Here is a 15,652-nt window from a genome sequence, read left to right as displayed (position 1 = left end):
CCCCGTGGCGCTCACTACCTGCTCGTCTATCTTCCAGCCCCCGAGTCCTGAGCCGCGTGACATCCTTCTCGCCCAGTAGCAAAACCCCGTGGAGCTTTGCCTTTGAAAGGGTGACGACTTAGCAGCCGCTTCAGAGAGTGACTTTTCTCCTGGAGTGACCTGTGAGTTCACAGTCGCACATCCCAGATGGGCACCACCTGTTGTTACACCTCCGTTCTCCCACCCCCGTCCCGTCTGTTTCCAGAATCTGACTGTGGTTCACACACACCCTGAGCCTGAGCTGGCTTAGAAGGTAGCGCATTATCCTCTTCTCGGGAACATTTCTCGGGCACCCAGACTTGCAGGACATTTTAAACACAGTTAAACAGCGCTAGCCCTCCCATTTAGAAACTTACAGCTTGAGACACATTGCACTTGATGGGTTTGTCCCTCGAGAGCAGGTCAGCGAAAGACATCAGAGGTCGCTTGGTCCAGCCGTCCGTCTTGCGGATGGCAGAATGAAAGCAGGACTCTGGGAGTAGTCCCATTACACAGCTCTCCACTGGCAGAGCTGGCCTTGGTATACTTGGGCCATGGCCCCCTGGTGCGCCACGTGCAGGATGGAGGACTCCGTCTAGGCTGCCTCCTGTGGGCTGTAAGACGAAAGCAGATCTTAGTGTGATCCCGTAGCCATGGCAGGCCCCAGCAGACCCCAGGGGTTAAAAAACAAAAAAGAAAGAAAGGAAAAAGGACTTGGAAAATGGCCAAGTAAGCACAGCTGGGAGTCCAGTGAGGCGATCCCCGTGATCAAGTAAAAGGTATTTAGGTTATAAACTTCAGAACGGAACCGCTGGAGGATGGTATTGTGTTGTCATACCCTGCACTCGAATCGGCACGTGGCATCGCCCCAAACGCAAGTGCTGGCCGCAGCATGGCTAAGTCGCTAATGAGGGCATAGAGTTCACCCTCACGGAGTTGGGCCTCTGTCCTCAAAGACGTTTGCGGTTAAAAATAGCCAAGGACACTGTGCGCAGGGGCCTGGAGAGCCTCATAAGGGCACTGGAAGCACCTTCACTGGAGTCCCCGGGGTCCCCTGAGGGCTCTCAGATGCCCACACCCCCGTGCAGGCATCCGGTAGTCGTGACAGAAGGCTGACCCCAGAGCGTTCCCCTGAGATGGAAAGAAAAGAGCTGAATGAGAGTGGGGGTGGGGAGCTGGGTGGAGCCCCGGGGGCCGAGCCTGACTCCTGGCTCCGCTGGCTGGGAAAATGCTTTACTGTCTACATAATCGACTTCGTGCTCCACGAGGGCGCGATTAGCGTGGGCCCATCCCATTCGGCTCCGCTGCGTTTTGATCCTGTAGTCAGCTGCAGAGTTATAGATGAAGTGACAAGGATGGTATCTTGATTGCATCCAGCTGCCGGGAATAAGTCAAGGGCAGAGAGGCCCCGCGCAGGAACCACTGTTCCCCGGGCAGGCTCTGAAGGAATCCGAGATGCAGGACGCTTCTGATGCCTGTTGGAGCAGCGGCGCTTAGCGTTCTGTGACCCAGTGTCACCAAATTAAGTCCCTCTGGAGAGAAGTCTGGACTTCAGGAGGCAGTCAGAGGACTGAAACCTCAGCAGCACTTGACCCTCAGCCTGAACCAGTATTACGACTGCTGCTGCAAAGGGAGGGCTTGCAGTGAAGCAGAGCCCCTGGGGACGGTGGTCTGGACTGCTTTGAGCGGAGGGAGCAGCTCCCATCTTGGGCGGAAGCGCCGGTTGAATTGCACGCCTCGCCTCCTCCCCATGCCCTGCCCCTTTCCAAACTCCACTTGGCCCATCCCTTCAGAAAGCCCTGCAGCTCCACGGAGTGAAGTGGGGACGGTGGCAGGTGCTCAGTGCTTGGGCAAGGAAGCCAGCAGTGCGTTCAGTGGAGTCTGCCAGGGCTCCCGACCAACCAGAGTGAAGGCGCACATCACCACGTGGCTGCCCGGGGCGCTGTAAAACTGTAGTGGTATCATATTATTTTAATCGGCTGCAACACAAGCCCCGGAGCAGGCAGCACAAGCAGCAGCCTTGCACGTCGGAGGAAATGCCTGACATGGACTCATTTGTCTGCAGCTATTAGGACAGTGCCTGCAGCTCATTAGCTCTGCTGGCTGTACGGTGGTGTTAATGAGGCCGCGGCTGCGGATCCGAGAGCCCTCTGAGGTGAGCTGACTGCACACGAAGCGAAGCTCTTCTCATAACCCCAGACCACACCCAAGCCAGGTCAGACGTCTCAGAAAGCCGTGCCGGTGATCACAAGGAGGAAGGGAGGAGTCTGCGCAGTGACTCGGCCGCTCAGGGAAAGCGATTCGAAACACGTGCGCTGGCGCTCCTCGCACACAAAGGATGTCGCGTTATTATTAATGGCAATGTTGATCGCGGCTGCTGCCGGCTTCCTTCCTGGATCCGAGTGCAGCGGCGCTGGCTGTGAGCAGAGAGAAGGCTCTGGGTCCCCTTCTTTGGCTCTCAGCCCCTGAGCCGCTGAGAGCCTGGGCAAGTGTGCGTGCGGTAACGTCACTGCTCTTTGTGCTTGGGATACCTCAGTGAGTAAGAGTGTCTTTGTCCTCTTGGAGCTTAATTTTTCTTTTTAAGATTTATTTTATTTATTTGAAAGAGTTACAGAGAGAGGTAGAGACAAAGAGAGCTCTTCCATCCGCTGGTTCACTCCCCAAATAGCCAAAACAACTGGAGCTGAGCTAATCCAAAGCCAGGAGCTTCTTCCGGGTCTCCCACATGGATGCAGGGGCCCAACAACTTGGGCCACCCTGCACTGCTTTCCCAGGTGCATTAGCAGGGAGCTGGACTGGAAGTGGAGCAGCCAGGACCTGAACCAGCGCCCCTGTGGGATGTTGGCACTGCAGGCTGGAGCTTTAACCTGCTGCACCACAGCGCCAGCCCCAGAGTTTAAATTCTGCAGGAGCAAAGGAGAGAATAAATAACTGCAGGAAGTGAAAGTTTCGTAAAGCAAGCATGGAGCTGAGGGGATGTGATAAAGAGTGGCTGTTTAGGGGGTAGTAGTGTTTGCCTTAGAGGACGGCCCAAGGAGGCCCCTCAAAGTAGTTGACATAACCAGAGACTTCGCTGATGAGGAGCCAGCTTTAGAACAGCCATGAGAACCTTCCAGATGGAAGAAGCAGAGCATGCAAAGGCCTTGGGGTGCAGGCCTGGTGAAGGAGAAAGATGTTGGGGTGCACGCAAGCCTGGGGCAAGAAGATGTGAGGATGAGCGGCCCTCAGGCTGTGGGAAGGGGTCCAATATTGTTCCTAGGGAGATAGGAACCTTTTTGTTTGTTTGATTGGGAGGGTGGGGTTTTCTTAAAGACATTCCAGGGGCTCTGTCGTGGGTTCAATTGTGTCCCTACGGTCCGTCCAGCGTTGACCCCCAGCAGGTCAAGAAGTGACTTTGGGTGGAAGTGGAGCCTTAGAGGCGGTCATGGGAATGAGGTCGCAGGGTGGTCCTCGGCCAGCACAACCGGCGCAACAAAGGGGCGACGTGGGCGCAGACACAGACCTGGAAACACAGGGATCCGAGTGATGTTTGTATTCGCCAGGGGCGCCCAAGGAGGACCCCAGGGAGCATGGCCCTAATGACGCTGGGAGTTTGGACAGCCAGTCTCCAGAACCTGAGACAAGCTTCTGTGATTGCAGACCCCTCCTCCCCCTCCCCCCCGGTTTGTGGCTCTTCGCTCTGGTGGCCGGAGCAAACCCAAGAAGGTGTGGGGGACCTGCCGACACAGCACTCTGCCCTGGGGAGTGGCACTGAGGGCCCTCCCTGCACCCAGCAGCACTGTGTGTTGGGGAAGCTGCTGGCTTCTCTGGCGTGACACCATGTCTCTCTCTCACACACACACAAATTTTTAAAATACATAAATGTTTAAAATACACAAAAAGTAGCAAAATCCTGTGCAGAATCTCCTAATTGTCTTTTAGGAGCGGTCTCTCAGGGATGCTGTGCAGGAGTGGTGGGGAAGGGCAGGGACAGCATCAAGCAGACAAGGTAGAAGGCACTCACAGGAACTCTGGTGAGAGGTGGTGTACAGAGAGGGAGAGACGGTAGAGACGATGGCAAAGGCCAGCAGACGGAGAGGCAGCAGGACTTGCTGATGGATTGGACGGGAGGATGAGAAGGAAAGGCTGACTGGAGCTTTGGGGCGTGAGCAATGGGCTGGATGATTTACTGAGGTGGAGAAGATGGAGAGAGTGTCTTGTCTGGAGATACGGAATCAAGAGTTATGGTTTGGACATGCTAGGTGGAGATGCCTGCTGTTTATCCAGGTGGAGATACTGAGTAAGTAGTTGGTTATCTCAGGAACGTTCAGGGCCCAACATAAATTTAGAGGGCAGCAGATTATAGGTGGTTTTTAAAGTGACAGAAAGGACGTGAGGTTACTCACAGAGGAAAAGTCTGAAGACGAGAGGGGGCCCAGGCTGAAGCCACAGGAACTCTGCTTGCAAGTGCGGGAAAGGTTTGGGAACTAGCAGATGGGACTGAGAGGAGGCTCCCGGAACAGGCTGCAGGTCGTCCGCACTCATGGATGGGGCGGACTCTCTCTTTCAAAGGGTGAACCAGACTATACAGAAATACGTGGGAAAGGGCATTGGAAGGGCCTCATGCCAACACGCAAAATTCTGTTCAACAAAACTGGCTAAGGATATGGAGATCAGGGATTTGTTTCCAAAATGTTACAGATCATAGAACCCAACAAACCCTCTGGAAACTTCCAGCAGTCCTAAGAATGGGAGTGTGTTCAGAAGAAATGGATGCACCACCACCACCACCACTACCCCCACCCCACCCCACCCCGCCCCAGGAAGGGCCATTTTGTGAGTTTGTATGATCGCCTGTTTAATACAAATCAAAGCAGTTGGCTTGCAGGGTTCCGTGTGTTCATGTGTGCATGGAGCCTGTTTCATTGGTCACGTGGTCATTGGTCACGTGGTCAGAGATGACCCACCCTGGCCTCCTCAGCCGTTACCGCGCACTACCTGCAGTGACCACACCTGCACGAGAAGTAGCGCCGGAAGTCAGAGCCCACGGCTGCCCTCGAGTACTGGCCACTGGCCGAGAGACCCGCGTCCGTTCGGTGGAACCGGCCACTCTCACCGCGGCGGTCTCTAAAGCTCTCACCTCTGGAGAGCTGAGGCCTGGGAGGGTGGCGCGCTGGGGGCTGACCGCCAGTGTGCTTCCGCCCGTAGGTCTGGCGGGAGTTCCCCGACCGCCTGGTGGGCTACCCGGGCCGCCTGCACCTCTGGGACCATGAGATGAACAAGTGGAAGTACGAGTCCGAGTGGACCAACGAGGTGTCCATGGTGCTCACAGGAGCTGCCTTCTACCACAAGGTGAGGGGCGCGGGCTGGGCCAGGCGGAGCCCAGGGCGCGAGGGGCGCGGGCTGGGCCGGGCGGAGCCCAGGGCGCGAGGGGGCGCGGGCTGGGCCAGGCGGAGCTGGGCGCCCAGAACCCAGGGCACGAGGGCCATGGGCTGGGTCAGGTGGAGCTGGTCGCAGAGAACCAAGTGTTTTTTATGACAATAAAATGAAAATTCACTTGTAATCTTGTCACTTAGTGGTAACCACTGTTAGTCTTTTGATGCCTTCTAGCTTGCCTTTTATTAATTTTCATACGAACACAGGGTCGGAAATGTTCTCATTACCCCGTATTTTGCATGTGTTGTGAGCGTTTTCTCCTGTCATTCACATTTCTTCATTAACCATTGCTTCTTAGCGTAATTTATTTTCGTATTCCATCAATCATAACTTTATCATTAGAAATTTAACTTTCTAATTTTTTGCTATTTTTTTTTAATTTTCCCTTTAAGTTTTTTAGTTTTATAGTTTTTGGTTAACAACCAAAGTTTGTACATTTTGGGGATACACATACATATACAGAGCATAAACTGATCAAATCAGGCGACTAGCCTTCCCACTTTATTATTTCAGTTAACATTTAATGCTCCATGATTAATACCCACTTTTATAACTGTATTCATTACCACTATGAAAGATTACATATTATTACACGGAAGGGAATGAACATTTGGAGATTTTACACACACACACACACACACACACACACACGGGGTACTTAAAAAGAGCACGGACAAATGGAATCAAAAGATAATGTGCATTTTCCACAAGCTTTTTGAAGGCCCCTTGTGTGAGTGTGTATGAATATGTACATGTCTGGCTGTTGGCTTCAGTATTATTTGTGCCAATTTACACTCTCTTTTACTTTTTTTTTTTTTTTTAAAGATTTATTTATTTGAAAAGGCAGAATCATGGCTGGCGCCACGGCTTAATAGGCTAATCCTCCGCCTGCGGCGCTGGCCCTCCAGGTTCTAGTCCCAGTTGGGGCGCCGGATTCTGTCCCAGTTGCCCCTCTTCCAGGCCAGCTCTCTGCTGTGGCCCGGGAGTGCAGTGGAGGATGGCCCAGGTGCTTGGGCCCTGCACCACATGGGAGACCAGGAAAAGCACCTGGCTCCTGGCTTCAGATCAGGGCGGTGCACTGGCCGCAGCACACCGGCCGTGGCGGCCATTGGAGGGTGAACCAACGGCAAAAAGGAAGACCTTTCTCACTGTCTCTCTCTCTCTCACTGTTCACTCTGCCTGCCAAAAATAATAATAATAATAATAAACTCACTAAAAAAAAAAAAAAAGAAAGAAAAAGAAAGAAAGGCAGAATCAGAGAGGCAGAGGCAGAGAGAGGTAGGGAAAGGTCTTCTATTCGCCGGTTCACTCCCCAGATGGCCGCAACAGCCAGAGCTGCACTGATCCAAAGCCAGGAGCCAGGAGCTTCTTCTGGGTCTCCCACTTGGGTGCAGGGGCCCAAGCACTTGGGCCATCCTCCACTGCACTCCCTGGCCACAGCAGAGAGCTGGATTGGAAGTAGAGCAGCCAGGACTCGAACCGGTGCCCTTATGGGATGCCAGCACTGCAGACCTGGGCTTTAACCCGCTGCGCCACAGTGCCGGCCCTGCCAATTTACACTCGCACAAACGGAGTGCAAAATGGTCTCGTTCTCACACGCTGAGTTACGTAAAAAATTTGAAAATTCAACTTAGCTATTTTGAAAGTGAATCCTAGTTTTAATTTTGATCACTAGTGAGAAATTCCTTTTGATTACTGATTAGCCTTTTGCGTTTCTCTCCTGAGACTCACCACTTGATGGTTTCTCTCTTTTACTGGGGAGAGACTGGAGAGAGACGCGTGTGTTTTTAGGACTACTCAGTGTGACGGCAGAGTGCCCTCTGGGAGAGTGTGCTTTAATTAAAAATAACAACCCGTCTCTTTGCACAGCGGTGTAAGGAAGTGATGTCAGGAGGAAGGGCGGCTGAACTCGGCCTGGTGGACTTGCCTGGTGGTATTTGGATCGCTTGCTGGGCTTTAGCTCAGCGCTCTATTTTTCAGGGCTTTGGGTCCAGCAATAGATTCTGTTCTGAGCAAGCCCCTCGGTGTAAAATTCTGGGGACTTGCGGTAGTTGGTAGACTGTGTACGCACTTACTTTTGACCCATGTGCCTCGTCACTATTTGAGATACACACAGGTTATGACAGATCAGAATGGCCTCGTTTTTGTCCTACTTGTAAAGCATCTCCATTTGTAAGGCAATGACTGTGTTAACGGTGCTGGCTTTGGCCCCTTGGCATCCAGCCTCGGGAGTAGCCCTAGGGAGAGAGGCTTGATCCCCACACCATGATGAAGTCGCCCTTTTATGGCAGTCAGCTAAAGGGTACTGTTTGTTTCTTCTTCTTATCTCACCCGACAGTATTTTAATTACCTGTATACCTACAAAATGCCTGGCGATATCAAGAACTGGGTAGATGCCCATATGAACTGTGAAGACATTGCCATGAATTTCCTGGTGGCTAACGTCACAGGGAAGGCCGTCATCAAGGTAAGGCTCTGCCAACACGTGCTCCGTGATCACAGACGAGTCTTCTCTCAGCCCGGCGAGTCCCCGTGGCCGTGAATGAAGCCCTGGGCCGGGGGACTTACAGGCTCCGTGTAGTTGAAAATCCGTGATCAACACTGTCACACTGGAAGTGTGAAGCTAGGCTCTGACCATTTAAACGTTTTTGTTTTTTTTTTAATAAACTCGTTCTTTGCATTTTTAACCTTCAGCATTAGAGATAAGGGCTACAGTGGGCCATCTACAAAAATTAAGACAGAGCTTAATTTTGTTGTCAAATCTGGCTTGGAGTCTAGCTCTGTTTACGCTGTTCTTAAGGTCTCTGATTGTTTTCTCCAGTGTTGAGAAGATTATGTAATTCTGTGACAGTGGTTGTCCTAAGCACATTTTAAATTGTTGATTTCCAGTTTTAAAAGGTAATCTTCCCATAACATATTAAAAGCTGAGGGTACGTAGAAATCCCATAGGAAGGCTTTGCGCCTGAAAAGATGTCCATTAGTCCTTAAGTTGAGCTGATTTTATCCCAGTCTGAGCCCCAGGTAAGTTGAAAAGGTGCACTTCTTTATATGGGCAGACTGGGCTTGGTTTCCTCGTGGATTCAAATTCTGTGTGTGCACATGGGCAGTGCTGGATTCCTCCAGGACAGAAACCTGCCCTAAAAGGACCAGGAGCTGCAGCTCGGTGTGGCATCCTCCAACCCAGCCCTGGAGCCCTGGAGTGATGGGAAAAGTCAGATTAGACCAGAAGGGAAGGGGGAGGTCACCAAACTTGCCTTTATCCCCACCGACCTGCAGCTCCCTAAATAACTCAATGACAAGCCACCATAAGGAACATCAAAAAAAAATGGAAATCCCAAGAGGCGCTTTTAAGAGGCCACTGCCATCCCCAGGTCTGCTTTTCCTCATGCTTCCCAGTGTTCTTGGCTGGGGCTGCTTCCTCTACCAGGGGCGGGGAATGTCCACCCCACCCCACATGCCGTGTAAGACCCACAGGGACATCTGACCTGGCCCTGTGAAGGCAGCCGGAGGTGGGACGCACAATTCAGTGCATCTGTAGCAGGTTCATTTTCACACTGATCATTTTATACGGCCTGCCAGTGACGTTCTAAATATCCAAATGGCCCTTGGCAGGAAAAAAGGGTCCCCACCCCTGCGTCTACGTACCTCCCGCGTCTCCGTGCCCTCAGCCTTGCTGTAGTTCTCCACTTTCTTTCCTTCCTGTCTCCTCACTGGTTTTCCCTCGTTCCCTGAGTCGTCCAGAAAGCTCGCCCGTTGTTGGAAGTTTAGGGCTGGGCATCTTCACGGGCATGGTGCAGCTCATAGCATTTGCATTTAGCTGGGAGAAGGAGAAAGGGCGCCCGTTGGAACTAAGGTTACGGTGAAAGTTATGGGAAGCTGTATTTCATCGCCCTTATGGCTGCAAGAACAAATGGTGTTTATACAAGGACCTTGGCAGTGAGAAAACAGTCATTAAACAGGAATTAAGGAGCTTGTCATCACCACTTCTTTCCAGTTACAGAAGGCAAAAGCCCTCCAAGCCTCTTTTATTGGGCCCTTGTGAGTTCTGCCATAGGCCGAGCCAGCAGGAATTGAATGGAGGAATGGAGGTGTGTGTGTGTGTGTGTGTGCGCGCGCGTGCACATGCGTGCACGTGTGCCACATCTCAGCTTACAGCACAGAGTGTGCAGAATGTGTCGCAACATGATTTTCTGGTCCTTGGCACGCATAGCCAGGTATGTGTCTGTGCTCTTCTTGTAGGTAACCCCACGGAAGAAATTCAAGTGTCCTGAGTGCACAGCCATTGATGGGCTCTCGCTAGACCAGACACACATGGTGGAGAGGTGAGTGAGCCTCCAGTCCAAAGCCCGCCCTTGCCTCCGAGCCCCGTTTCCTGCTTTGGGCCTGTTTATGGGACTGTGTTGAAGATATAAGGACAGCAGCTGGTAGCCATAGTCACCTCCTTTGCACTGTGGGAATTGGGTTAGTTCAAGCCCAGGTCACTCAAAGAATTAATTTGGAATGCTACTCATTCAATTTGTAATGGCTGGAAGGGTCTTAAAAATATAGCTGGCCTTAAGCCCCAGAAGCCAGATTCTGCTTGTAGACTAAGCAGCTAACCATCTACACTCAGTGGAGGGGAAGCTGGTTCATTCCTAGGAAATACTGGGTTGTTTTCAGGGTAATTTCTCCAGGTTACAGTAAAAGCCTGATTAGAAAGAATTCAGTCAAACCCACCAGAGACAAATTACCTTTGCTGACACACCTAAAACACCTGCCAAGAACAGGCTCGAAGGCCAAGCTCTTGACATCGCAGAGGGGTCTGGGTAGTCCTGAAATCCTCCTTTTGTGCCATTCAGTGCATCACTCAACAGGCACACTGCGTGTAGCATGGAGTCCCCGGCTTTGTGAGGTGAGCGTGGAAGGACGGAGCTGTTCTCTTCCCCTAAGACCGTCTGGTCTTACACTAGAGCCAGCAGTTCTCACTCATGCCCCCGGAAGTCCCCAGGCTTTGAGGTGATGGTCAAATCCGATTCTTCCCGGAGGCAGCTCCTTCCGCGGGACAGCCAGTGCTGGCATCCCAGGAGCACTGCTGTCAAGGGCGCAGCACGCACGCAGAGTGCGTGACTGCCCTTTTAGAGACAGATCTCTCTGTCGGGTTTCCACAGATGTCACATACACCAGCCTATAGAACTCACTGTGAAACCTGCGTACCCTACGAAAAGGTCTTCAAGCCTGGAGGGTTTTGTTTTCTTACAGTTTCTTTCACCGGGCCTGGATTCTTCTATAATGCTTTACTCTTTATTACTGTCTAAGTAGTTTCTCATACACAGTCTAAATATCTTTCTCAAATGATGTGACTGCTACCAACTGTTGATATGACATCATATATTGTTGTGGGCTTGGGAAATATCTGTCCCTGGTAATCATATGTGTTACTCAGTTACGGGCAGTGACGTCAACTCTCAGAGCTCATTTGGAAGAGACCCCCCCCCCCCCCAATTCTAATTCTATGGGCCTAAAATGAAACTGTCAGTTAAACTTAGCCTGTTCTGTGTTTGGGAGAATCCATAGTATTAAGCTACATGGTTATTGATTGAGCTGGACTGAAATGATGGGGATACGTGATCCAGGAAAAGAAGTGAGAGGAGAAAAGTTGACTTGATAATGACCTTGAAGTTCATGATGAGGCTAAACAACCTTCTCTGGCACCATTGAGATGATAAAACAAGCAAAGAAGCTTAAAATGCAACAGGAGAGATTTACCAGAGACATTACTATCATTCGATGCTGAACAAAGCAGCTAGGGGAGGAATGGAGGCTTCCTCTCTGAAAGAGAATCCTGAGAGTAAAATGGGCCTTGATGTTGATGGGCTTGGATCAGAGCATATGAAAATTTTATAACTAACACACATGTGCACGTGCGTACATATGTGTCGGTGTATATGTATTTATACATAATACTTATCTGAAGCTGTCTATGATATACGCCCTGAGGGAGGCCCAAAGTGTGGAAACTGATCAAAGAAAAAAGAGGTAGCTTCTTGCTAGAGTGACCATTTGGAATAATATTGTAAGCAGTCACTAGGATCTCAAACCAGGGAAACCGAGCAAGAAGACGAGACCCAGGAAGGGAACCGAGTGGTCAGAAGTGCCGGGCCAGCACACCCAAGGCTTGCTGGGCAGGTGGTGAGGATTCCAGTTGGGCTGGGGCGTTAGAACTCTGGCCTATTAGAACCAGACTGCAAAGGGCTTTGAATCCCCAATTAAGGGGCTTGAAGTCTTTCCAGCAGGCGCTGGTAAACCAGAGTTTTTGAACAGGGAGCTTATTTGATCAAAGTATTGCCTTGAGATTAATTTGGAAGTGGTGCCTAGGGTATAATCAGGGTGAAGAGATTAGAGAAAGAAGACCAATTAGAAGCCTGGAGCTAAACTAAGTGTGAAAAAGAAGAAACAAATTAAATCACAGGAGATTTCTCCCCCCAAAGGAAAATGTACCAGAACTTGGTTTCCCACTGAATCAGTGTGGGGTGGTTATGGGGAAGGGGTTGCCAGAGATAACTTGGATTTGGAGTCTAAAGGAATCCTAGTACCTTCCGTAGTGTTGCAGTTAGGAGGGGATGCTAATTAGGGGAGGGGCTGAGAGGAACAGTTGCCTGTTTAGCAGTGTAATCAATGGGGCTGGGCTGTCTTAACCAGGAGCGACATTGTAGTATAGTAAGGTAGGAAATCTGGGTCTTGCCCTCTGGACGCAGATGTAGGTACCAAGCAGGCAGTTGGAGATGCAGAACTAGGACCAAGCTGAAAACAAAGGGAGGTGTTTGGAAATCAGCTCCCCAGAGATGGTGGGATCTTGTGTAGTTCTGCTGTTGAGGAGACAAAGTAATGAAAGAAGAGCCGACACTGGCGAGGCCGGGAGAGAGACGCCAGGACCCGAGGTGCCCAGAAGCCAGGGAGGAGCAGGGCACTTGCGGCCTGGGAATGGTCTTTGAAGTCAGTTGTTACTGGTGACCTTAAAAAAGGTCATAGGTTGATGAAGCCAGAGGGCTGTGAGTGTGAGGAGGTGGGAAGGAAGTGGAGTTAATGAACATAAACTTCCCTTTGGACAAAGTGGGTAGGCAGTAGAAGGAAATAAATCTTGAAATAAATTAGCAACTGGAAACAGAGCTACTTGGATTAAAGATTGAGTCGCTGAATTATTAAATAAGGCACTTAGGTTGGGAGGGAAGCCATTACCTAAGCCATCTTGGGTAGGCCAAGAGATGGAATTACAACTGGAGACTTGTTCGCTTGCTTTACTGTTGATCGGTTCCCTTTGTAGAATGCACACTTTGCACAACCACTTTACAAGTGTATGCCCTTGGGAGGGGTTTGTGGTTCAGCAGGCTGGTGTGTTCCTGTATCTGGGGCTCTGGAATCAGAAATCTCAGCTGTGTGGGACAGTGGCTTTTGCTCCCCAGCTTCTGTGCCCAGAATTGTCTAGACAGTTGACAGGCAGCACTGATTAAAGAAAAAGAGCGGAGTATTTTGATTCAGGCCAATCTTTGTTCAGATCACGAGTTTGCCACCAAGTAGCTGCCTGCCTAAGAAAATTAACTTACCTTATCTGAACTTCCATCTTTTCATTTCCTGGAATAGGAATGCATTAATATCTGTCAAATGTAATGGCTATTCATAGGTTCAACAAACATTTCCCGGGCGTTTGTACCAAGCCCTCTGTTACATGCTGGGGATGAATGGAGCCCGGAGCACAGTGCCTGGTGGTGTTCATGTCCTTCCCACGCCACTCCTGGTTACCTTGGGTGACAGTTTGTATTTGAAAGGAAAACAGAAAGGCGTTAGTCCCGTCTTCCCCAGATACGTGTGTCCCTTCAGCCATAGATGTTGGCAGGTCGTAGTACATTTGCACTTGATCGCTAAACCAAGGCAGCAGAATAGTTGCTGGCCGGGGAGCTGGACTCCTGGCGGAACCCCTCAGGTGGGCCACCAGCGACCAGCCCGACTCATCATCTGCCCCAGCCTGTCCCAGGCCCCCTGTATGGAAAGGAAGTAGGAAGCACTGGCATTACCTGGAGAGGTGAGCGCCTTTCCCCTCCCGAGCGGGCCAGGGAGTGCTACTCCTGGGCAGGGCTGCGTGGAGGACAAAGAAGGACTCAGCAGACCCAGCTCGGCCAGGGCAGCTGTCCAGCGAGGCGAGCTGGCCTGCCGCCCATGCGCTGCCGGCAGCTCGCGTTACAAGGGACAGATTATCCTCAGTCCTCCCCGCAGGGCCCGCGGGACTGCGAGCGAGCGGGATTCCTCTGTGCAGATATCCACGCCGGGACCTATTCTGGGCAGGGTTGGGCTGAGCTGGCCGCAGCCCGTGTGCATCAGAGCTGGCAGCTGGAAGGCCCTCTCCGTGTGCACAGCAGAACAGCTGTCACCCATCAAGCCTCGGCGAGACCTGGCTCTGTCTGCGCTCTCTGAGCCCATGCTCCAGAAGGGAAGCTCTTGTTCAGCGGTCCGCTTCGCTTTGTAAAAACTCCTCAGCCCCCCACCCCACACACACACCCCCTCATGGTGGCAGCCAGGACTAGCACGCCCCAGGTCTCAGAAGCCCGCCAGCAGGAGAGCACCTCGGCTCCTGGCGACTTGTGGCGGGGTGAGAGGCAAGGAGCGCGCTCCGTGGCCAGCGCACGCCTTGCTGGGAAGCCCAGTTCCTCCACTTTCTAGTTCTGGCTCCTTGGGCAAATTACCTAATCTCTGACTCATAATTTATTTTATTTATTTATTGTATTATTATTTAAGAGAGAGACGGACAGAGAGATACAGATAGAGGGATCTCCCATCTGCTGGTTCACATCCCAAATGCCCACAATAGTTGGAGCTGGGCCAAGCCAAAACCAGGAGCCCAGAACTCAGTCTAGGTCTCTCCCGTGGGTGGCAGTGGCTTAACTCTTTTTTTTTTCCCCATGTATCTGTTGGCCATTTGGATTTCCTCTTTTTTTTTTCTTTTTAAGATTTATTTATTTATTTGAAAGTCAGAGTTACACAGAGAGAGGAGAGGCAGAGAAGGAGAGAGAGGTCTTCCATCTGATGGTTCACTCCCCAATTGGCCCCAACAGCCGGAGCTGCGCTGATCCGGAGCCAGGAGCCAGGAGCTTCTTCCGGGTCTCACACATGGGTGCAGGGGCCCAAGGACTTGGGCCATCTTCTACTGCTTTCCCAGGCCACAACAGAGAGCTGGATCGGAAGTGGAGCAGCCGGGTCTCGAACTGGCGCCCACATGGGATGCCAGTGCTTCAGGCCAGGGCATTAACCCGCTGCACCACGGCGCTGGCCCATCAGTGGCTTAACTCTTTGAGCCACCATTGCTGCCTCTCAAGGTGCAAATTAGCAGGAAGATGGAATCAGTCTTCCCCAAACAAAACGGAAATAGTAGTAGGACCTACTGCATGGGTTGTTGGGAGGACTAAGTGAGTTATTAACACATGGAAAGAACTTCTGACGCAGCTCGGGACACATAATAAATAGCACTTGTTGATGTGTTGTTCGTGACGGTGATGGTAGGGGAAAGCTCACAATGGAATCACAGATTTTTTTAGATACATATTGACCAAGAGAAAAGAATTCACAGTGACAGATGTTCTCTGTTATTTGGTTTCTTCCTAACACCCAAGCACTTGCATACAGACTTGTTGATTACAGTAATTTGAGGGGCGAGCCTTTGGTGCAGTGGTTCCAACACCACTCGTGAGGCCTGCGTCCCGTGTCAGAGTGCTGGAGGCCTGGCTCTGCTTCCGATTCCAGCTCCTGCCAGTGTGCACCCTGGGAGGCAGCGAGTGACGGCTCACAAAGTTGGGTCCCTGGATGGAGCTCCTGGCTCCTGGCTTCAGCCTGGCCCAGCCCTGGTTATTGTGGGCATTTGGGGAGTGAACCAATGGGTGGAAGATCTCTCTCTCTACACGTGTCTCTGTCTCTCTGCCCTTCAAGAAAATGAAAATAAACACATTTTTTAAAATCCCGATTCAGGACAAAGAGACTTGGTTTGTGCCTGGTCTGCGGCCCGGCCTCTGATTAGCCTGTTCTCCTCGGAGCTCTCTGAGGGCCTGGCAGAGGAGCGAGCGTGTTGACCTTTCTGAAATCCATCCTTGCCGGCCCCCGGACTTCAAACGCAGCTCTCTCAGGCTTGTGTTCCCCTCTGGTCTGCTGCCGCCGCGCCCTCATTACCCAGCTGTCACACTCGGTTGGCCTGATTGAC

The 15,652-nt window shown here is 51.5% G+C and overlaps 1 protein-coding gene and 1 long non-coding RNA gene across 3 annotated transcripts in view; one reads left to right on the top strand and one right to left on the bottom strand.

The window, feature by feature from the left end:
• The window catches only part of EXT2 (exostosin glycosyltransferase 2), a 159,366-nt gene that overhangs the window by 142,306 nt on the left and 1,408 nt on the right, over positions 1–15,652 (top strand). For both annotated transcript variants that reach the window (XM_008270099.5, XM_070071335.1), the window contains exons 11-13: positions 5,206–5,349; positions 7,772–7,900; positions 9,673–9,755. In XM_008270099.5, coding sequence (XP_008268321.1) covers positions 5,206–5,349; positions 7,772–7,900; positions 9,673–9,755 — 356 coding nt within the window. The remainder of the gene's footprint in view (positions 1–5,205; positions 5,350–7,771; positions 7,901–9,672; positions 9,756–15,652) is intronic.
• Positions 8,071–13,778, bottom strand: LOC138849076 (uncharacterized). Its single transcript, XR_011387487.1, has 3 exons — positions 13,482–13,778; positions 9,079–9,250; positions 8,071–8,627 (listed from the first exon to the last, which is right to left on the bottom strand). It is a non-coding gene; the product is annotated as an uncharacterized LOC138849076 (long non-coding RNA).

This window comes from Oryctolagus cuniculus, chromosome 1 (assembly GCF_051225735.1).
Source record: "Oryctolagus cuniculus isolate XC-2025 breed Fujian yellow rabbit chromosome 1, ASM5122573v1, whole genome shotgun sequence".
Classification (NCBI taxonomy): Eukaryota; Metazoa; Chordata; class Mammalia; order Lagomorpha; family Leporidae; genus Oryctolagus; species Oryctolagus cuniculus.
The sequence above is the reverse complement of the archived record's forward strand: the minus strand, read 5'-3'. Positions and strand labels throughout refer to the sequence as shown.